Source organism: Protopterus annectens, chromosome 10.part0 (assembly GCF_019279795.1).
Source record: "Protopterus annectens isolate FY-2018-M chromosome 10.part0, PAN1.0, whole genome shotgun sequence".
Lineage (NCBI taxonomy): Eukaryota > Metazoa > Chordata > Ceratodontiformes > Protopteridae > Protopterus > Protopterus annectens.
The window spans coordinates 837,297,376-837,321,073 of NC_056744.1; the positions used below are offsets into that span (position 1 = coordinate 837,297,376).

The following is a 23,698-nucleotide window of genomic DNA, read 5'->3' on the forward strand; positions in this document are numbered from 1 at the left end:
ATCAATTGGACAAATTTTGCTAAAGGACTCCCCACAAACAAGCTTAGAGGTTTTTCCAGCTGGATGCTCTGTCCTTCAATCAGTTTATGCCTTTCCTCTGCCTCTGATCTCCAAAGTACTAAAGATCAAGACAATCCAAGGACTGTTTTGATTGCTCCAGACTGGCCACGCCAACACTGGTACCCCCTCTTGCGCAGTGTTTCTGTTGGCCCCATGGCACCTGCCTCGGACACCTACCCCATTGTCTCTGGAGAACCAGATTCTGCACCCTCCGCTTCAAACACTGAACCTAGCAGCCTGGCTTATTACCTAATCTCCGTTACCATCCCTCAATAAACCAGTGATATCATTTTAGGAGCTAGGAGGCCTAGTATTAGAAAATCTTATGCTGAAAAATGGAAAAGATTCTGTGCCTGGAACCAATATCAAGGGATGAGCACAGCAGTGCCCAATTTACCTAAGCTTTTACAATACTTAACAGCAATTCTTTACAGCAGCAATTCTTTACAAGGGCCTGTCTTTCTCATCCAAAATTCACACCTCAGCCTTTTCAGCTCATTGTAACACAACCTCCCCTCGTCTCTCATCCACTGCTCAAGCAGTTCCTCAGAGGGGTCAAAAATTTACAACCACCCAGGAGAGCTCAACTCCAGCCTGGGACCTTTAACTTTGTATTGGAGAAACTCACCCTTCCTCCCTTCGAGCCAGCTGGTACTGCAGACTTAAAATTCCTTTCTTGAAAAGCTGCTTTTCTTTTAGCAATCACTTCAGCAAGAGGGGTATATGAATTACAGGCCCTTATGGCATTGGAGCCTTCATCTTTCATGTGGACAGTGTCCCTCTGGGCCAATCCCTCCATGCCCAAGGTGGTATCCAGTGTGGCCCTTAATCAGTCTATTCATTTGTCACCCTTTCCTAATCTACAGAACAAAGGGGAACGTATACTGCACTCAGATGTGCACAGACAGCTTAGTCTACTTGGGACAGGACTAAACCTCAGATTCTACTTGGGACAGGACTAAACCTCAAAGGAAATCTGAACTGCTGGTGGCATTTGCTGCAGGGGCAGAGGGAAAGGCTATTTCAAAGCAAACCATTTCCAAATGGATAGGCCATTGCATTCATTTCTGCTACAAGCACCATGGAAAACCTGTCCCACAGGGGATCAGACCCCACTCAACCAGGGCTGCATCTACCTCTACCGCCTTTCTCAGAGGTGTCCCTACCAGGGACATCCTAGAAGCTGCTACCTGGAGTTTTGTACATTCTTTCACCAAGCATTACCATCTGCCAATTTTCTCTACATCCAGAGCTGGCTTTGCCATTGCAGTCTTGCAGGACCTTATAGCTGGTCCTAATGCTATCTAAATTCCTCCTCCCAGCCTTAGCTTTGGGAATCTACCCAAATGTGATGACTGCAACAGTGAAACACTAACATAGTACAGTTGTGTACACTTACCATAAATGTAGATGTTGGTGTATTCACTGTTGCTGTCCTGGTTACCCTCCCTCCAGACCCTTACTACTTTAGGCTATACCTCTAATCTCCTCTGCTATGCTCAAAAGCTTTTTGGGGTATTTGCTTTTTTGTTGGAGGTATAACCTTGTATATTTATAGATTTAATTGCTTAATATTAGGGGGACACCTGACATGGCTGCATGTTTTATACCCGATGACTTGACGTCACAGAAGGGACAGCAACCAACACTGGACCCATGACTTTGTTAATCAGGCCGACTTGAGGGCTACTGCAAGCAGATAAACTAATGTGATTACTGCAACAGTTAATACACTAACATCTACATTTATGGCAAGTGTACACAACTGTACTTTTTGTTTAGTAGTGTTGGTTTTAACCACCTATCCCAAAATGAAAAAAAAATCTGAAGATGTGTGTAGGCTGCCAGGTACAAGTTCGCACTTCAACCCCTTTAAGGAAGTGCAAAGTGCCAGAACTTCTCCTTTTTCCCTTGGATTTCAAATTTACTTGACAGGCTGTCCCATTTGAACAAGTTAGTTTAGCAGCTATAGGTTTGACTTTGGAAACTTCCTTGGAGGCTTTTACTTCTTCTAATAGGAGTTCTGACGTACATGCCATTCTGTGCAAGGGCCATGGTTAGTCTTTCATAAGGGTTATGCTTTTGGGGTTAATCCACATTTTGTCCTTAAATTGGAATTGTGGGAGGGAGGACAGAAGAGGCTTTTGCAGACTATGTCCATCAGGTTGGAGTTTACCAGAATAGGTTGTGGAATTTGGTACAGAACAGTTGCCCATATCCTTGCATTTTTTTTTCCAAGTCAAAGTACTCTTGCTGGCAGCCTCCTTGCTTGTGAGCAGTGGATATAACTATCAAAAAGTAAAGCTAGACCACCTATGGTTACCTGTAAGGCCTTGGGGCCAGTTGTGTCTTGGGTTAGACTAACCTAACCTGGTGGAAAACTTCTCTAGCAAGTAGTTTGGCTTCCATAGTTCATAGGTAGGTACTAGGATATATCTGCCCAAGGGCCTAAGTAAGCCTAGCCAACAAGGCTCCCTGGCTTACGCCAACCTTTCCTGTGCCCCTGTCAAGCAGAGTCACAAGTGATCCCCGGGGTATATTTCCTACTTCCCATCCACTCCTAAAGATTTTTCTTGAGTACTAATGAGGAACTTTGCTTGATATAGATGGGTAGCTTGTTCCAGAGTATAGGAAGTCTCTGGTACAGTAATCTTTCCCCCCAGCATGTCCTGTTTATTGTGTTGACAAGGTTTGGGTCCTTAGAGCATGTAGCTCTGAGGGATTGGGATTTCTTCAGATGTAGCATGTCCAAGTTTGCGAAGCTGTTAATATTTGCAGACATGTTTAGCTCTTAAATACTTAAATACAATGTTTAGGACTTTTTTGAGCTTTAGCATGTCTTCTCTCCCAAGTAGTTAGTAAAATGTCGCAAGTAATGTACACTAACTGGATTAGTTATAAATCTGCACAGCTCAAGTTCTTTGCGAGCTAACATTTGATTTGTTTTGTAGGTGTTACACCAGAAGACCATATGATAAAAGTGGATACTGTGCATTGTAGTCCATGCAATGCCTACATTCCAGCACTGCCAAGTTCTGTGCAGCAACATTTGAGGTCCGCGGACCACACTAAGAATAAGCGTGTATGTATTTCGAAATGTTAGTTTTGCTGAAATTCATTTGCAGTTCATTAATTAACTGTTTGTAAAAGATCTAATGTCTCCATTCCTTCTCACAATAGGGTCTCTGATCTGACCCTGCCACATTCCAGACTTGGATATGACTCTCCAGCTCCTCGTACCCAAAATGCCTTGCATCCATCAAATACCTCAGATCTTGTTTGCTGCTCCAGCGAGTCTGATGCAGATTTTTGTCAAGCATGGGTGAATTTGTTTTGATGGCCTTTGCTTCAAAAATTGTAAGCGGGTGGATGTTCTTCGTGTTTCACTGTTGTAGTCATTACATTTGGATTATCTTCCTGCAGGTAGCCCTCAGCCGGCCTGAATAAGAGTCTTGGATTCCTGCGTCAGATGCAGTCTTTTCTTCCATGATGTCGGGTCATCGGGTATAAAACATGCTGCCGACGTAATTACATCAGTCTTTCAGTCTCTTGCCACGTGGTGCCTGAAGCAGAAGCAATTGAAGTGCTGGTCGGCAGACTCCTGACATTTTGTTGAGTTTCAGAACCGAAGTCTTAGAAAAAAGCAAAGTACCCCGTTGGGGATCCTTTTTCTTGCTCTTAACCGATGTCAGTAAAAGTTAACCAATGTCTTACCTGTGGAAAGAAAGTACCTCAAAGATTTTCATTCGTACTGCATTCCTTGCTTAGGCCCGGACCATGACTTCCCTCACTGTCTGATGTTCATGTTACCCTGCTGCAGTCATCACACTTGGGTTATCCTGTAGTCAGGCGGTCCCGCAGTCTGCCGGATTTCCAAAGTCTTGGTCCGACGTCGGTTGCTGTCGCCTCATCCCTGATGTCAGTGCGCCAGGGGTACATATATTGCAACCAACACCATTTTCTTCCGTCTTTCTTGCCGCGCGGTGCCCGAAGCAGTTCGCAAGTGCCGGTCGGCCGACTCCTGAGATTTTCGAATTTGAGTTTCAGACCGAAGTCTTCTATAAAGCTAAGTACCCCGTTGGGGAAACTTTTCTTGCCTCTGATGTTAGAAAAAGTTAATTGCGTTTCTTGTGGGAAGCAACTACCTCAAGGATTTTCATTCTTATTGTATACCCTGCCTAGGCCCTGATCACGACGTCACTTGTCGTTTTTGTGCTAGATTAAATAAACGCACTATTGAAAGACTATTTGATTTCGCATGACACTTTTTTGGCAGAAAATTTAATTATAACATGCTGTCAGAACTACCGGCGTGCACAAAAAACGCAGGGATAAGGATTGACAGCCCAGGCCTAAGCCTGATTCCGAGGCCTCTGTTGATCAGGTCTCCGGTTATCTGTGAGGCTCCACAGCCTTTGACTACCGCAGTTGAGGAACCAGAGACCACTACGGATATTTTTACGGAATGTACTAGGCCGACGCAGCCTTTTACTTCAGGCCCTACCGAAGACTTAACCTTCCAAGGATGCCGGTACTTCTGAAACTCCTTCGCTTTCTGAAGGAGTTTTCAGACATTCTTAGTCAAAACGTTTTCAAAATCAAAGACTCCTTCCAAATCGAAAAAATCTTCACTTCAGTCTCCTGTTCAAGGCCCTATGCCTAAGAAACAGATGCTTAAGATGGCTGAAGATCTGATTACTCATCAGGGGTTCCCAGCCTCCTCCTGACAAAAGGCCTAGACAAGAGGACGAATCTGCTTCCTCTGAACAACTGTGTTTCTTCGGATTCCTCTGAAGACCAAGACTATTCTTCTCTTATGAAGATTCTGATGCTGAGGACTCTATTCCCTCAGCTTCCCCTCCAGAGGATTACTTTTGGGGAAACTTTACACACTATGAGGGAGCATTTTCACTGGGAAGGTCAGGATTACTCCGATTCCAAGAAAAGGCTCAGTTTTTTACTCCCCCAACACAGACCTCTAGCCATCCCTCCTGTCTGGACATTGTGGATGATGTTTATTTAGAATCCAGTTTCAGCCCTGACTCTCTGCCCCAGCCAAGCCTGACAGATATTACAGAGTACCTGATTCCCATAAATTCCTTTACAAAAGCACAGCAGCTGACTCAGAGACCATCTCCCAGGGTCCCAAGGGGGCTAAGGCTTCCATGGCTAAAAATCCAGTGCCTTCTGAAAGAGATTCAAGAGCACTAGACAGATGGGGGGGAGGGGGGGTTACACCTCTGCCACTTTAGCTATGCGAGCTCTAAACTGTCAATTTCATATGCTTAAGTATCAGCTATTTCTGATCTCTCTGTTGAAACAAAAGATAACTCTTCCTCAACAATCTGAATTGAAAGAAGTACAGGATTTGTTGCACGCCACCGAGCAGGTGGGCAAACATACCTTACAATATGGGTTTGATTCCTTGGAGGCCTCCTGCAGAGCAGTGGTCACTGGATCAGTTGTACGTAGGCATGCCTGGTTAAAGGAGCAGAGTCTGCCTGAACATGTTGAAGCAAAACTACTAGATGCTCCCTTGCAGCAGGATGTTCTTTTTGGTGTTAAAGCAGAAGAAGTTTTAAAGAAAATGGAGGATAAGGCAAAATCAATGCAGACAGTCAAAGATTTCCTACAGGTACAACCCCCTCGCAAATTGGCCAACCAAAAATTGATTCTTTCCAGCCACTGGCAGGCCTCAGGGGTAAATACAGGCGCCCAAGGGGCAGAGGACAACCACAAGCCCGGTATAAACCTCGCCAATGGACCACTCCAACCCAGAAGGGACCAGAAGGCAGGTCTCAAGCCACCAGAAGGCAGGTCTCAAGCCACCAGAAGGCAGACTCAATGACTTGCACCTCAACTGGCCAAACAAAGCTCTTTTGTCAGCCCCTCTGGGGGTAAACTAGCATTATTTGTAGACAACTGGCACATGGTCACAAACTTCTTCTGCTTTAACACCAAAAAATGGGTCCTGGACATAATTTTACGAGGATACGGATTCCACTTCCACACCTTGCCAATAAGAGGAATGCCAAACCTGCCACAATCAAAGGGCAGAGGCTCAAAAACAAATTACAGCTCTCATGGCCATGAGAGCCATTCAAAGGATACCAACTCAAGAGCAAGGCCAAGGATTAGACTATTCCTAGTACCCAGGAAGGAAAATGCTTGGAGACCAATTCTGGACCTTTCAATTCTAAACACTTACAAGTTCCCAAATTCAAGATGCTAACACTACAGCAGCCACTTCCCATGTTGGGCAAGGAAGCATGGCTGGTAACGGACCTCAAGGAGGCATACCTGCATGTCCCTATCAGACATAGTTGCAGAAGATTTCATTGCAGGTTCAACCCATTATCAATTCTCTGCACTGCCCTTTGGCTTATCTACTGCGCCCAGAGTATTCACAAAATGCCTGGCACCAGTAATTGCATACTGCAGACAAAGAGGAATTCAAATATATCCATACCTGGACGACTGCCTCATCCAAGCAGAAAGAAAAGACATTCTCATACAACATCTGGCTTTTGTGGAGCATCTACTAAATTGCTTGGGGTACACAGTAAACTAAAAAGTCAAGACTAGTACCCTCACAAAAAATGACATTCCTGGGTGCCAGCTTGGACACAACGGCCCAGAAGGCTTATCTTACACCAGACAAGCAATTACAACTGGCTCAATATTTCAACAGTGGCAACAAAGACCCAATTAACTGCAAGAAAAATTCTGCAGGCTTTGCGTTTCACGGCATCTTGCATTCTGATACCATTTGCAAAACTGCATACGAGGAAATTACAATGGTACCTAAAAAGCGTATGGTCTCAACACAGCCACAGCTTGGACACACTGATCTCTCATTCCCTGCCTTCAACAGGAATTTCTCTGGTGGGCACAGGCATGTCACCTCAGCAAGTGTCAGCCTTTCACCTTGCCCCCACCCAGGCAAACTTATCACAACAGATGCATCGGACTACGTCTGGGGGGCTCACATGGCAGGGAAATGCATTCAAGGCCTATGGACTGCAGAACAAAGAAAACTGCACATAACCAAAAAGATGCTAGCTGTACAGAAAGCTCTGACAGCCTTCAAGGATCTACTACAGCCTGGACAACTGGCACTGACAACACCCCAGTAATGTGGTACATAAACAAGGGGGCACACATTCCTACTCTCTTTGCAGGCAAGCAATGATCTTATGGAACACAGCTCTGACCTACCAAGTCCAGTTACAAGCTCACTTCCTGCCAGGACAGAAAAACACATTGGCAGATGACCTAAGCAGAAACATCAAAGATCCCCACGAGTGGAAGCTAGACCCACAAATATTTGCAATGATAACTCAAAGATGGGGCCTACCAAATATAGACCCGTTTGCCAGTCCTCAAAATACCAGCTGACAATTTTGTGCAAGGACATTCCACCAACAAGCATGGAAAGTGGATGCTCTCCTTCAGTTGGAAAAACCTGACAGCATGTGCCTTTCTTCCATTACCTCTTCTCTCAAAGCTTTTGAAGGTCAAAAAGGAGAAACCTTGAATGATTCTCGTAGCCCCAGACTGGCCTCGCCAGCACTGGTACCCACTATTGAAGAATATGGCTCACAACCCACCATGGATATTGCATCAAATGCCTCATTTGCTCACACAGCAAGACAAGCAGATTCTACACAGCCTGATCAAAACCTTAAACTTGGCGGCATAGCAATTCAAGTAGCCAACCAGCCCTTCTTTCTCAAGCAGTACTGGATGTTATTCTGGAAGCCAGGAGGCCAAGCACCCGGAAGGCTTACTCGGACAAATGGAAACCAAGCTAAAGGCCTAGATACAACTCTGCCTCATATGCCTCACATTCTGCAGTATTTAGCTGAGATGTTGCGTAAAGGGCTTTCCTTCTCTATTAAAATCCATGCTTCAGTTATTCCAGCTCACTACGACATGAATCCACCTTTATTTTCAAATCCACTCCTCTAAGGCAGTTCCTCAGAGGGGCAAAAAACATTAGACCACCTAGAAGAGCTCCTACGCCTACATGGGACCTCAACTTTGTTCTGGAAAAACTAACATTGCCTCCCTTTGAACCAGCTTTTTCTGCAGACCTTCAGTTCCTATCTTGGAAGACTGCCTTGCTCCTGATAACTTTTGCTAAGGAGAGTTTCAGAATTACAGGCACTTATGGCAGTGGAACCTTTCCTCATTTTTCATCAAGACAGTGTTTCTCTACAAACTAATCCTTCCTTCATGCCTAAGGTGGCTTCCAGCGTAGCTTTAAATCAAACCATCCATCTACCCACTTTCTTCCCCAATCCACAGAACAAAGGTGAGAGACTCCTACATTCCTTGGACATTCACAGGCAGCTTCGATATTACTGGTACCCCCTTTTGCACAGTGTTGCTATTGGCCCCATGGCACCTACCTCAGACACCTACCCCATTGTCTCAGGACAACCAGATTCTGCACCCTCAGCTTCAAACACTGAACCTAGCAGCCTGGCTAATTATCTAATCTCTGTTACCATCCCTCAAACCAGTGATGGATATCATTTTAGAAGCTAGGAGGCCTAGTATTAGAAAATCTTGTGCTGAAAAATGGAAAAGATTCTGTGCCTGGAACAAATATCAAGGGATGAGGAGTACAGCAGTGCCCAATTTGCCTAAGCTTTTACAATACTTAACGGCGATGCTTTACAAGGGCCTGTCTTTCTCCTCCAAAATTCACACCTCAGCCATCTCTGCTCATTATAACACAGAACCTCCCCTCTTCTCTCATTCACTGCTCAAGCAGTTCCTCAGAGGGGCCAAAAATTTACGACCACCCAGGAGAGCTCCAACTCAAGCCTGGGACCTTTAACTTTGTATTGGGGAAACTCGCCCTTCTTCCCTTCGAGCCAGCTGCTACTGCAGACTTAAAATTCCTTTCTTGAAAAACTGCTTTTCTTTTAGCAATCACTTCAGCAAGAAGGGTATATGAATTACAGGCCCTTATGGCATTTGAGTCTCATCTTTCATGTGGACACAGTGTCCCTCTGGGCCAATCCCTCCATGCCCAAGGTGGTATCCAGTGTGGCCCTTAGTCCATTCGTCACCCTTTCCTAATCCACAGAACAAAGGGGAACGTATACTGCACTCAGATATGCACAGACAGCTTAGTCTACTTGGGCAGGACTAAACCTCAGATTCTACTTGGGACAGGACTAAACCTCAAAGGAAATCTGAACTGCTGGTGGCATTTGCTGCAGGGGCAGAGGGAAAGGCTATTTCAAAGCAAACCATTTCCAAATGGATAGGCCATTGCATTCATTTCTGCTACAAGCACCATGGAAAACCTATTCCACAGGGGATCAGACCCCACTCAACCAGGGCTGCATCTACCTCTACAGCCTTTCTCAGAGGTGTCCCTACCAGGGACATCCTAGAAGCTGCTACCTGGAGTTTTGTACATTCTTTCACCAAGCATTACCATCTGCCAATTTTCTCTACATCCAGAGCTGGCTTTGCCATTGCAGTCTTGCAGGACCTTATAGCTGGTCCTAATGCTATCTAAATTCCTCCTCCCAGCCTTAGCTTTGGGAATCTACCCAAATGTGATGACTGCAACAGTGAAACACAAACATAGTACAGTTGTGTACACTTACCATAAATGTAGATGTTGGTGTATTCACTGTTGCAGTCCTGGTTACCCTCCCTCCAGAATTTGTGTTGACAAGGTTTGGGTCCCTAGAGCGTGTAGCTCTGAGGGATTGGGATTTCTTTAGGTGTAGCATGTTCATTTTGAGAAGCTGTTAATATTTGCAGACATGTTTAGCTCTTAAATACTTAAATACAGATTCCAGGCCCTTGGACAGATGGGGTAAGAAGGTATACACTTCTGCAACTTTGGCCATTAGGGCCTTAAATTGCCAGTTTCGTATCGGCAGCATATTATGGAACTTCTTAAACAGAAAATGATTCCTAACTCTACTGAGCATAAAGAAATATGTGATTTAATGCTTTCTGCTGAACAAGTTGGTAAACATACTTTGTAATGTGGTTTTGAGACGTTTTGTGGGAATCTTGCAGGGCTGCTGTCATTGGGTCTGTACTTGGAAGGCATGCTTGGCTTAAGGAGCAAAACTTGCCAGATCATGTTGAAGCTAATTTTACTGGATGCTCCCTTAAACCAAGACCACCTGTTTGGCAACAAAGCAGAAGTCTTCCTTAAAAAGATGGAGGAAAAAGCTAAATCTATGCAAACTGTTAAAAGATTTTCTGCAAGTACAGCCTCCCAGATTTAGTGGGCATTTGGCCTAAGAATTGGCCCTTTCCTGTCTCTTCCAGGCCTTCTTGGTCCAAACCCAGGGAACAGCAGATCACCTAGGTTACAGTCTCAGGCTACACACAGGCCTAAGCAGTGGGGGGCTCCTACTTCCAAGCTGGAAGTAGAAAGACACCCCCTATGGAAAAATGTCAGTGACTTGACCTTGACACTTCCAAGCCCTGCTCAACTGCCTGCTCCCTTAGGAGGAAAGCTCGTCCTGCATGCAAAAAAACTGGGAACTCGTTACCCAGGACAAATTGGTTTTAAATATAGTTTCCCAAGGATACAGATTCCACTTACACCTTACTAACCCCAAACGGTTGGCTAGACCTACCCTCAAATCAGTGGGCAGCTGCCCAACAGCAGGTCCTCTAATTATCAGGGCTATTCAACCTGTCCCAGCAGAAGAAAGGGGGCAAGGTTTTTACTAGAGCCTTTTCTTGGTACCCAGAAAAGACTGGTCCTGGCATCCTCCTATCCTGGACCTCTCTATTCTAAAACACCTTTTTGGTAATCCCAAAATTCAAAATGCTAACACTTCAACAGCTGCTTCCTATGCTAGGCAAAGATGCCTGGTCGGGAAACCTTAGACTTACTGGAATGTGCAGGGTAAGCTTCCTTTAAGGGAATCTTGCAGGAAATACATATGCTTCAGAGCCGGCTACATGCAGTATTGGCTCTCTGCACTTCCCTTTGGCTTGTCTACTGTGGCCAGGGTATTCACAAAGTGTCTAGCTCCAGCCATTGCATTTTGCCGGCAGAGAAATATTCCACTATATCCATACATGGACGATTGATTCAGGCAGAAAGCCAGGACATGCTATTAAAACGTCTGGCATCTATAAAGAAACTTCTAACCTCGCTGGAGTGCACCATAAATGAAAAATCTCATCTAGTACCCTGCCAACAGATTGTATTCCTGGGAGCAAGCTTGAACAACTTCCCATATGGCTTACCTCACACCAGCGAAACAAGTTTGACAGCCTATTTCAAACTGCTGGCTGCAACGACCCAGCTATCTGCAAGGAAAATTTTGCAAGCCCTGGAGTTCATGGCCTCTTGCATTCTACTAATTCCATATGCCAGACTGCATATGAGGAAACCATGGTATCTAAAAAGCCCATATCATCATTCTCAGGACCTGGAGTCTTATGATTCTTATCATTCCCTGTATAAAGACAGTTCCTTTGGTGGGCAGAGGCCTGCCACTCCCTTTCAGTCTACCTCCTGCCGCCCAAACCCCGACTACAGACGCATTAGATTATGCATGGAAGGCTCACTTGGCAGGGCAGTGCATTCAGGGCAAATGGAACCAGAGTCAGATGCACCTGCATGTCAACCAAAAAATTGTTAGGTGTACAGAATTCCCTGACAGCCTTCAAGGACCAAATCCTTCCAGGACAATTATTGGTAAAGACAGAACACCACAGTTATGTGGTACATAAACAAGCAGGAGGAACCCACTCGTACCCTCTATGCAGACTGGCCATGGCTTTGTGGATACAGCCTTGAGTTGCCAAGTGTACCTACAAGCTCCATTCCTGCCAGGCCAGCTAAATTCACTGGCAGACCTAAGCAGAAATCTCATGGGTCCACACGAATGGAAACTGGAACCAAAAATATTCAACCTCCTTGAACAAATGGGGACTCCAGAGATGGACCAGTTTGCCTCCCCTCAGAACTACCAACTGGACAAATTCTGCACAAGGACTCCCCACAGTCAAGCTTGGAAAGTGGACCGCCCTGTTCTTTACCTGAGAAAGCCTTTTGGTTTATGCCTTCCCCCTCTGCTTCTCCTCTTGAAGGTTCTGCTAAAGATCAAACAGGACAAAGGACAATTATTGCACCAGACTGGCCTCACCAGCACTGGTTCCCCTTGCGCAGCATGATACTGCTGGATCCATGCCACCTTCCCTGCTGTCCCAGCAGGCGGGCCAGATTCTCTGCCCACAGCTTCAAACCCTTAACCTTGCTGCCTGGCTATGGCTAATTCCTTAATCTCCATTAGCATCCCTCAGTAAGAAGGTGCTAGAGGTCATTCTGGAAGCCAGGAGACCTAGTACTAGAAAATCCTATGCTGAAAAGTGAAAACTGCTGTCCCTGGAGCCAGACGCAGGGTATGGGCACTACCGTGCCCAGTTTACCTCATTCTTTAGTACTTAACAGCGATGCTCCACAAGGGCCTATCTCTTTCGTCAGTTAAAATTCATGCTTCTGCAATTTCAGCACATTATAATACTGAACCACCCCTCTTCTCTCGCCCCTCCCGAGCCCCTACTCCAGCCTGGGACCTTAACTTTGTATTGGAAAAGCTCTCTCCCTCCATTTGAACCAGCTGCAACTTCAGCGTTGAAATTCCTTTCTTGAAAAACAGCCTTCCTTCTAGCCATCACTTCAACAAGAAGAGTGTTTGAATTACAGGCCCTCATGGCAGTGGAGCTCTTCATTATCTTCATGCAGGTACAGTTTCTCTCAGGACCAATCCTTTGACCAAGGTGGTGTCGTGTGGCCCTTAAATCAGTCCATTCATTTGCCTACCTTTTTCACTAATCCACAAAACAAAGAACAAATTCTGCAGTCTTTGGATGTGCGCAGACGGCTTAGATTTTATTTGGAGAGAACTAAGCCCCTCAGAAATCTGAACAGCTGCTAGTTGGCTTTGCTGCAGGGGCAGAGGGGAAGGTGGCTTTGCTGCAGGGGCAGAGGGGAAGGCCATTTCAAAGCAAACCATTTCTAAATGGATAGCCCATATCATTTCTGCTATAAGCACCATGGAATCCCACAGGATAAGATCACATTCCACCAGGGCTGCTTCTACCTCTACAGCCTTTCTCTGAGGGATACCTTCCAGGGACAATCATAGAAGCTGCTACCTGGAGCTCTGTTCATACTTTCACCAAGCATTACCATATGCCTATTTTCTAAATCCAGAGCTGCTTTTGCCACTGCAGTATTGCAGGGCTTAATAGCTGGTCCTAATGCTCTCTTAACTTACTCCTCCCTTCCTTAGCTTTGGGAATCTACCCAAATGTAATGACTGCAACAGTGAAACACGAACATAGTACAGTTGTGTACACTTGCCATAAATGAGTGTATTCACTGTTGCAGTCCTGGTTACCCTCCCTCTAGTCCCCTAACTTTTCTTGGCTCTACCTTTCCTTCTTTGGTATATTTCAGCTTTCTGGAGTATTTTCTTTTTGTTTGAGGTGTAACATAATTGCTCCCAGTTATGGGGGCACCTTACATCTTGGGCAAGAAAAACTGATGTAATGGCGTCTGCTGCATGTTTTATACCCCTCATGACCTGGAAGAAGAGACTGCATCCGACGCAGGAATCAAAGACTCTGATATTCAGGCCGGCTGAGGGCTACCTGCAGGCAGATAACCCAAATGTAATGACTGCAGCAGTGAATACACTCAACATCTACATTTATGGTAAGTGTACACAACTGTACTTTTTATTGTACTACCTCCCTTCCCTCAAGTGTATCTCCTTTTCCTTTTTTTATGGAAAAGTAGATTTCATCTTTGTGAATTCCTAAAATAGCTTGCGTTTAAAGATACATTACGTGTCTTGGAGTTCAGTAATTTTTACATTTTTTAAACTTTATCTACTTTTGGGGGGGGGGCAAGCGTTTAGTCTGTTATGGCAGACCAGTTCCTGTGCTCTTGTGGGTATAAAATGGCCAGTCAAGGTGCCCGCACTGTGTGTACTGGCTGGGCACCAATCACTTGAGTGCAGAATGTCTGTGCAGCCTTCAATACTAGGGCCTTTGCAGACTGACAAAATAAACGTTTTCTCAGGGGGCCTTTCCCTCCTTGGCTCAGAGGCTCAGACCCCTTCTCTGGCTTCTACTTCTGTTCCTGAGGAGTCTAAAAAGTGGTCCCTCCCTGCTTCCCAGAGGGATTCTCCTAACAAAGTCCAGGAGTTCTGCAGGTGCGACTCCTTCGGATCCGCCAACGTTACCTCTACAAATTTGGATTGTAGAGCTTTTAACGATCCAGGGGAGATAATTACCATTTTCCCCATGCCTTCATCTGGTCCAACTTTGGATCCTATTCCCTTGGATCAGAGGACCTAAAGTCCCTGTCTCTCCTCTAAGTTGAAATGCTCCAGGACCCTCGACTTCCTAGCTGTTCTGAGGAGGACATAGACAAGATGAAAGTTCTTAAGGCATAGATCCAGATTTTTTGGGGGGGGGGTTTTGCCTCTCAAATCGGTGAGCTACCCAGGTCACCCCATCAGGACTTATCCAATCCATCCCTCTGCTTCAGAGTCGTAGGATTTGGGGGGGGGGGGTTGTTTTGCCTCTCAAATCTGTGAGCTACCCAGGTCACCCCATCAGGACTTCTCCAATCCATCCCTCTGCTTCAGAGTCGTAGGATTTGGGACTACAGGGCGTGTCGGACTCTGCACAGAGGAAGCTCCCTTCCTCTATGCAGAGGATGCCCTTGAGCCCCATTCTGACCTTGTGTGGAGTCTCAGAGCTGTGGCTTTGCTGCCTGGCTCTGGGTACTGGGATCAGCTTCATCTTTTTTGGAGCGGTCCTTTTCCCTTAGGCTCTCTGCACTCGACAGCTCTGGTACAATCCCTTCTGGAGGCCTTGGATCCAGAATGAATTTTTGCCTTTTTTCTCCCCCTAGGTTTGACTATAGGGGAAGTGGAAGGAGTTTCTGGTCCTTTTGGCTTTCCAGGTAGTGGAGAGCATCTTCTGCTGGGCTGGAGAACTGAACTCGCAGGTCCCTCAATCTGCCCCTGTACCCCCATCGGATCCAGGCCTGGCACGCTCTTCCTGCCAAGAGTCTTCCATTCCCAGGCAGTCTCCAAGATTTTTCTTTTCAGGAGGGGTCCCAGTCTTCAAACACTTACCCAGAATACAGCTGAGAGCCCCTTGGACGAAGATGTGCAAAAGGAGGCACGTGGACTCCCCTTTAAAAGTCTTTCACCGAGAAAACTGACTTCAATGAAGGGGAAGGATCCCCCCTGATCCCACCTGAACATGTCTCCTCCTGGGACATATTGGAGATCCTGAAGTGGAAAGGTGGGTGGTCTGCCCAACCTCCTTCCTCGTATCTCTTGGAGGTGTTCAGGGCGGCCCCATCTGTCGTGGGTTACCCCCCACCCAGCAGATGCCCGGGTGAATTTAGTGTCTCGCCGAGCATGGAAGGAACTGGACACCATCATGCTTATGCCAAAGTGGTTGAGTTATCTGCCTGCAGGTAGCCCTCAGTCGGCCCGTATACCAGAGTCTTGGGATTTCTGCATCGGATGCTTTTGCCTCTTCCATGATGTCAGGTCGTCGGGGGTATAAAAATGCAACCGATGCCGTTACATCAGTTTCTTGCCAAGAAGGAGCAGAAGCAGTTCGCAAGTGCTGGGCAGCCGCTACCTGAAATTTGTTTTTTTCGAGTTTCGGACCTGAAGTCTTCAAAAGCCAAGTACACCATTAAGGATTCTTTTTTTCTTGCTCTAACCATTGTCAGAAAAAATTAACAATAGTCTTGCCTGTGGAAAGCAAATACCTCAGATTTTCATTCTTACTGCGTCAACTGTTTAGGCCCAGACCACAACGTCCCTAGCTGGGGTTTTTTGCCTTGTTTAATGCCCAAACCATTCGTCAGGCTATTTTTCTAGCTAAATTCTTTTGCTCTCGTTCTCAATATTCCAGCTTCGGTAAGCCGTCCGACTACCGGTCTTCCAAAAAAGTGCAAAGGCAGAGACCACAAGTGTCAAGACACTTCTGTTAAGCTTGTCGCCAGTCCAGTACTCAGTGAGGCACCTTTGCAGCCTCTGATGCCTGCTTCTACGGATTTGCAGGCCTCTGCTGAGACCCATTCGGGGTCTGGTATGCCGAGAGATGCTCTTTCAACTATGGAGCCTGTGGATGTCTGCCTTAGAACTGCTTTGCAGGCACCCTATGCTAGCCAAGGATGCCTGGTTAGTCCACCCTAGACTTAGAAGAAGCTTATCTGCACATTCCCATAAGGAAGTCTTGCAGGAAAATCTACGTTTCAGGGCAGGCTCTATGGCTTGTCTACTGAGCCCAGAGTATTCACAAAATGCCTGGCTCCAGCCATTGCATACTGCAGGCGGAGAAATTTTCAAATCTACCCATACTTGGGCATGCCTGATTTCAGGTGGACAGTTGAATTGCTACTTCAGCACCTGGCATTTGTGAAAAGACTTCTAACTTCACTGGGATACACCAGCAACAAAAAAATCTCAACTGGTGTCCAGCCAACTAATTGTATTCCTGGGAGCAAGCTTGGAACACAACTTCCCAGATGGCATTCCTCACTCCAGAAAGGCAGGTCCATCTGACAAACTATTTCAAACTAATGGCCAACAAAACCCAGCAGTCTGCAAGGAAAATACTGCAAGCCCATAGGGTTCATGGCCTCATGCATTCTGCCAATTCCATATGCAGGACTGCATATGAGGAAACTGTGATACTGAAGTCCGTCAACATTCTCAGGACCTGAAAACGGTGATTCCTATCCTACCTTGTCTAAAGGCAGAGTTCCTTTGGGCAGAAGCCTGTAACCACAGTAACCCCACGCCGCCCAAACCCTGACAATAGATGCATCAGGCTATGCGTGGTGGGCTCACATGGCAGGCAAATGCATCAGACTGTGCATGGGGGGGGCTCGCATTCGAGGCAAATGCATTCAAGGCAAATGGATCCCAGAACAAATTCCCCTGCATCCAAAGGATGCTAGCTATACAGAATGCTCTGACAATCTTCAAATAGCTTATCCTTCCAGGACAGCTCCTGATAGACAGAACACCACAGTTATGTGGTAAATAAGCCGGGTGGGACTCACTCTTACCACTCTGCCGGTTAGCCATGGCTCTGGAACACCACCTTTAGCGTCCAGGTGCACCTACAAGCTCAATTCCTGCCAGGCGAGCAAAATTCACTGGCAGATGACTTTAGCAGAAATCTACCAGACCCTCACGAGTGGAAACTGGAACCCAGCTCATTCGAACTTCTAACCCAGAGGTGGGGAACTCTGTGGGTGGACCTCTCTGCCTCTCCCAAAACCACCAATTGAACAAATTTTGCATCAGGAACCCTCACAGCAGAATCTGGAAGGTGGACGCCCTATCCTTTACATGGGGAAAACTTCTCAATGTTATGCCTTTCCTCTTCTGCCCCTACTCTCAAAAGTACTACTCAAGATCAAACGGGACAGGTCAAGGGCAATCCTTATTACACCAGACTGGCCACACCAGTACCCACTCCTATGCAGTCTGACAGCATAGCAGTGCCACCCTGGCACCTACATCAGACACCCTTACCTGCTGCCTCAGCAGGAGGGACAGATTTTTGCATCCACAGCTGCAAGCCCTAAACCTTGCAGCCTGGCTTATCCCATGAATACACCACCAGCATCCTTCAGCAAACAGGTGCTGGATGTCATCCTTGAGGCCAGACTGCTTAGTACTAGGAAATTTTATGCTGAATAGTGGAAAAGGTATTGGAGTGTCTCAAGGAAAGGACGTAGCTGTGCCCAACTTACCTCAAATCCTTGATTGCCTAGCAGAGCTGCACCAGAGGCCTATCCTCATCATTCATTAAGATTCATGCCTCTGCCATCTCCGCCTCCGCTTATAATACTGAGCCTCCTCTGTCTTCCCACCCTCTCCACAAGCAGTTCCTGAAAGGAGCTACCAATTTAAGGCCCCCTAGGAGAGCTCCAACCCCGGCCTAGGACCTTGACTTTTATATACTGGAAAACTCTCACTTCCCCCTTTTGAACTTGCTTCAGCAGAGTTAAAATTCCTCTCTTGGAAAACAACCTTACTTCTAGCTATTACTTCAGGATGATGAATTTCAGGCACTAATGGCAGTGGAGCCCTTCATTTTCCATCCTGACAGGATTTCCCTCAGGACTTAACCCTTCCTTTATGCCTAAGGTGGTATCCAGTGTGGCTTGAAACCAGTCTATTCATTTGCCAACTTTTTTCCCGAATCCTCAGAATAGAGGGGGAAGGATCCTGCACTCCTTGGGATGTGCACAGGCAGCTCGGGTTCTACCTTGACGGGACTAAGCCTTTCAGAAAGTCTGACCAGCTACTAGTCAGCTTTGCTACAGGGGCAGAGGGCAAGGCCATTTTGAAGCGAGCCATTTCCAAATATATAGCGCACTGCATCCATTTCTGCTACAAGCACCATGAAAAACCTACTCCTCTGGGGATCAGAACTCGTTCCACTAGAGCTACTTCAACCTCTACAGCATTTCTCGGGGGGGGACACCCTGGAAGCTGCAACCTGGAGTTTTTTACACCCCTTCACCAAGCATTACCACTTAACCTATCTTTTTTTTTCTAAATCCAGAGCTGTATTTGCTACAGCAGTCTTAAGGCCTGCTAGCCAGCCCAAACACTTCCTGACTGCCTCCACCCTTCCTCAGTTTTGGGAATCAACCCAAGTGTGATGACTGCAACAGTGAAACTAACATAATACAGTTGTGTACACTTACCATAAATGTAGATGTTGGTGTATTTACTGTTGCAGTCCTGGTTTCCCTCCCTCCAGCCACTTTCTCTATCCTTTTTACCTATTCTCTCTATGGCCATATTTTATGGCAGGGCTGTTTACTTTTTACTGGAGGTGTTCCACACCATGTAACCACTTCCTATTTTGGGGGCTCCTGACATCTAGGGCAAGAAACTAATGTAATGGCATCGGCTGCATGTTTTATCCCCTGATGACCTGACATGGAAGAGGCGACAGTATCCAATGCAGAAAATCCCAAGACTCTGGTATTCGGGCTGACTTGAGGGCTACCTGTGGGCAGATAACCCAAGTGTGATGACTGCAACAGTGAATCTACTTCTACATTTATGGTAAGTGTACACAAATGTACTTATGGCGGTGTTGGCTGCAAAGAGCTGGTGGAAAGAAGCTGCCAATGTCCATCTGCCTAACTGAGTCTAGAGCACTGGACAGGTTTGGGAAGCACATTTACACCTCTACAACCTTTACACTGAGGTACTCTATAGCTCCTTTACGCTGAGGTACTGTATAGTTCACTGTCAAGCTCATTTCCATCTGCTGCAGAGGGACCTGATCAGGAAAGTCAGTTTCTTTGAGTCGATGCCTGCAGTGGAATTTGAGTTTCTGCCAAGCTGACCACTATCGCCAACTCGAGGTTGATCTCCCATGCCATGGAGGGCACCTCGGAAGCAGCCGGCTCTCCTTTCAGTAATGAGACGTGCCTGGATTAGGCAGTGTGGGTTTTTTTTTTTTTGTGGGGTGCTTTAAGGCTTCGTCAATGGCCCATTATGAGGATACTTGCCAGCAGTGAGAACTGGGAAGACCCTTTCCACTGTTGGAATAAAATCTGCCCCCCACCCCAAGGTCTTTCTTTCCCCCACACTGCTTCCTGCAGAAAATGTGGTGCCTTTCCAAGACCCACGTGGAGAACCCTTGAGGCACGTGGGGGGGTGGGTGATTATATGCCAACCTAGAGGCAGAGGAGGTCTGTAGAACCAGGGCTTTCAGGAAACCACTTCTGGCTTGCTACCCACCTGTAGGCAGTCTACCTTGCTGCCTCTGCCTGTTCCTCAACCAGTGTAGCAAGTTCTTCACTCTTATCCCTTCTCTGGGGAGCCCTCAAGGGATGCACTAGTCACGATTGGCCCTTGGGTCTCCTGTGCTTGCCCTCTTCCACTCATCCCCAAATTTCTTCAGAAGGCAAGTAGGTTGAAGAGCTCAGTCCCCATCTGGCCTAGACAGGTGTGGGTCCCTTTTCTGTGGTGGTATCTGAAATATCCCCCTTGGTTTCTGGAGCCCAGTCAGGGCCTCCTTTCTCACACATCAAGAATGCAACATCCAAACCTTCAAGCCCTAAAATTGACTGCTTGGTTCTGCCACTTCCAACCCTAGTGACAGTCCAGACTAAGTCCCCGGTCTGAAAAATTCTTTTGGCCTCGCAAAAGGCTTCCACCAAAACAGTCCCAACAGTAAGTGGAAGATGATCACTATTGTAAAGATGGTCTTTGTGCATCAATCCATCCTTTATGCCTAAAGTAGCTACTGAGAAACTATGATCAATCCATCCCACTTGCCAGTGTTCACCAAATTTTTCTAACAAAATAAGAGTATGTTCTCCATCTTCTAGACTACTTAGTTTTTACCTCCACAGGTCTAAACGGAGGAAGCTGTGTTTTTGTAACTTCTCCAATAGTCTTGGACAAGTGGTTTCAAAAATGACCTTGGCAAAATAGATTTTCGAATGCATTTAGTTCATTTACTCATCCAAAGGATTGGAATTACCTAAACCCTCCTAAGGCATATTCCACCAGAAATGACTAGTTGCTCTGCCTATTCTAGAACTTCATTGATGATGCAGGGACTATTGTGTCCTATGCCTGAGCCTGTTCTACCAATATTTGATGCACGACTGCTGGATGTTTAGAATTGGCAAGACTCTTGAGGTAGTTGGGTGGATGCATGCAAGGTATTGTAGGTAAGCTTGAAAGTGTGGTCCAATTCTGTGGAACGTGGCGGAGACTGATCAGAGACCCTGTTGTGAGGATGAATGAAGGAAGACTGCACAGATTGTAAGTTACGGTAAGATAATTTTAAGTGGTTGCATGTCTTCATCGTACTGTTTCTTGTGCGTGTCTAGCTGCATTCACCCCTATTTAGTCTGTATTGATACTGTTGCTATCTTGAAAAACTTTCATTCTTCTATCTGTTGAATAAAATGCTATTTGAATATGCTTAGATTGGAATATAACATTTTAAATTGAGGGAAAGCTAGACTGATATACATTTTTTTTCTCTTAAATACAGGAATACAAAGAACAAATTAAGAGGGAAAGTGTTTTAACTGCTACAAGCATTTTGAATAACCCTATTGTAAAAACACGTTTTGAAATGTTTGCTAAGGTAAGATGTCACATTTTTGAGTGATCGGAAACGTTACTGTCATAAATGCCAGAGCATTTGGATAAAATGCATTTTGGCCAGGAGAAAAAAGTTGAAAATCTTGTTTTAAAAAGTTAAAACTGATACTGTTAAATTGTATCTACAAAATGAGGTTAATCATGTCGGCTATTGGTGGCTTTCTTCTTTTTGGTTAATGTCTAAGTGGAAGAGTTTCAGTTTTTTGAGGATATTGGTGAAAGTGTATTGTAGATGAGCAAGAGAAATGTGTTTCATCTGACTTTGCTTAATTTACTGTATTTCACTTTCACCCACCAGTACTCCTACTGTTGTGAAATGCATTAGGGTTTGTATGACACCCACTGAGCACTTGTGTTGTGGTAAAATCTTCATTACTGAATAGATAGTGCTACTTTAACTTGTTTTTTTAGTGTCTGTTAGTATGTCAAAAGAACATAGACCCTCTGGGTTTAAAAAGTGCACGAGGTGCGGTTATAAAATGTCTAACCGATGACCACTCCTCGTGCGTATATTGTTTAGGCGCCAAGCAGCTACAGGAGTCCTGTAGCGTGAAGAATAAATTAATATTGAAAGGGCTGATTAAACCTCTGACCAGTCCGTCGGAACAGACTGCTAAAAAACCTAGGCAGGCTTCTCCATCGGCTCCACGGACTTCGGAGCCGAGGGCGGAACGGTCTGCCTCCAGTCTCGACTCCTCTGGTTTTGGAGCAGCGGACTGGGGCGTCGAGAGGCGGGTCACCTTCATCGGCTCCACTGATTTTTGGAGCCGATGAGGGTTGCCGGCTCAGACTCTTCCCCTTCGGCGCCGAAGCCATCCTCGGCACAGAGGGAAATTGTTTTGGGATCTCCCTCGGAACCGATATTGGTAAAGTCCATTCGGAGCCGGTCCCCCAGTCCTTTGGAGCCGATGGAGAAGTCGTTTCGGACCCGATCGGTCTCATCTAGATCCTCCAAGATGTCTGATTCGGACATCGACAGGGTGCTCCTAAGACTTTTCCAGTCTCCTGTGTTCCAAATGTTAGTTTTGGTTCCAGCCCATTCGGCTTCGGAGCCGATGGTCCACCCTGTAGTTATGGTTCCTCCTCCAACAGCCTCTGCACCGTTGGAGCCGGTGCTGTTGGAGCAGATGGAGGTTTTCGGGTCAGGCCCGACCCTTGCTCCAACCCTGGCTCTCGAGTCGGAGTTCGGTACGCGGACCTCCTCTGTCTGCCTGGGGGCGGGCTGATGTTTTCGGTCCCAAGCCTTCCTCTCGGTGCATCGGCTGCGGGGGTACCGTCTACTGTTGTGGCCACGGAGGTGGGACCTTCCCAGGATTCTAGTGGTCCAGCCTTCAGGGCCATGAGGAGTGCTTTAGCCAAATCCTCTTTGGCTACCTCCACAGTCTCTCCAGCACCTTCCCTGCATACGGAGACTGGGTCTTTGGCAGTCCCCCTGTCCTTAGACAGCGGAGCACCGGGGCCTGAGGTTCCCCCCTCCTGGAGGTCCCTCTGAAGCTTCTTCGGAGGAACCCCCAAGGAAAAGATCGTGCAAGAGGAAGCACGTTGACTCCCCCGATCAGACACTGATCTTGATGCAGAGGGGATCTTGATGCAGAGGGGTCCCCTAAGTCGTCCTCAGATGTCTCCTTTGCAGACATCCTGGAAGCCCTCTAACAACAAGGCGGCTGGCAATCCAAACCCCCTTCTGCTGACGAGTCGGTGTTCCTTAAGGCCTTCGGGGCTCAGCCCTCCGCCTCCTGGGTGTCTCCGCCCTTCGGCAAGCTCCTAGATTTGATCTGTCTAAGGGCGTGGGAACACCCAGACTGTGGAACCGGTGCCTGCTCGCCCAAATAAATTCCTGTCAGCACCCCCAGAAAAGGAGTTTTTGACGAAAGGTGTGGCTGTAGATGCCTTGGTGGTGGCATCTGCTACCCAGCAAGATGTAGCAGAGGCTCCGTCCATCCTCCTAATAAAGAGTCTGGGAGCAGGGTAAGCGCACCCTAAGTTCAGCGGCCTTTACTTTAAGGTCCCTGAACTATTTAACGCACTTCACCAGGTTTCAGAGGGATCTGATAAAGGAGCTTTCAGATACCCTCTTGGGTAACCTACCTGAGCAGCTGGCCCAGATGGTTGGCTCTCAGTTGGCTACGCTGTCATCCATATCAAACTCGTCCATGAGGCTCATTTCTTATGCGGCCGAAGGGGCGAGTAGAGCGGCGGTTACAGGTATTGCTCTACGGGGGCAAGCCTGGCTCCGCCTGTGTCATTTTGCAGAAGCCTTCAAGTCTTCCTTTGCCGATGCCCCCTTTGATGGGTCCTCTTTGTTTGGACCCAAGGTAAAGGACACATTGACCCGCTGCGAGCAAGAAGGTAAGACTTTGACTGCCGTAGGGGCACGATTTTCCACTCCCTTTCGGCCTTACCCCAAGGCTAAAAGAGGAGGG

The 23,698-nt window shown here is 46.6% G+C and overlaps 1 protein-coding gene across 9 annotated transcripts in view; it reads left to right on the forward strand.

Moving 5' to 3' along the window:
- Positions 1-23,698, forward strand: part of ZNF326 (zinc finger protein 326) — a 176,101-nt gene that overhangs the window by 96,191 nt on the left and 56,212 nt on the right. For all 9 annotated transcript variants that reach the window (XM_044085647.1, XM_044085651.1, XM_044085650.1 and 6 more), the window contains exons 8-9: positions 3,012-3,142; positions 21,163-21,258. In XM_044085647.1, the coding sequence (XP_043941582.1) occupies positions 3,012-3,142; positions 21,163-21,258 (227 nt within the window). The remainder of the gene's footprint in view (positions 1-3,011; positions 3,143-21,162; positions 21,259-23,698) is intronic.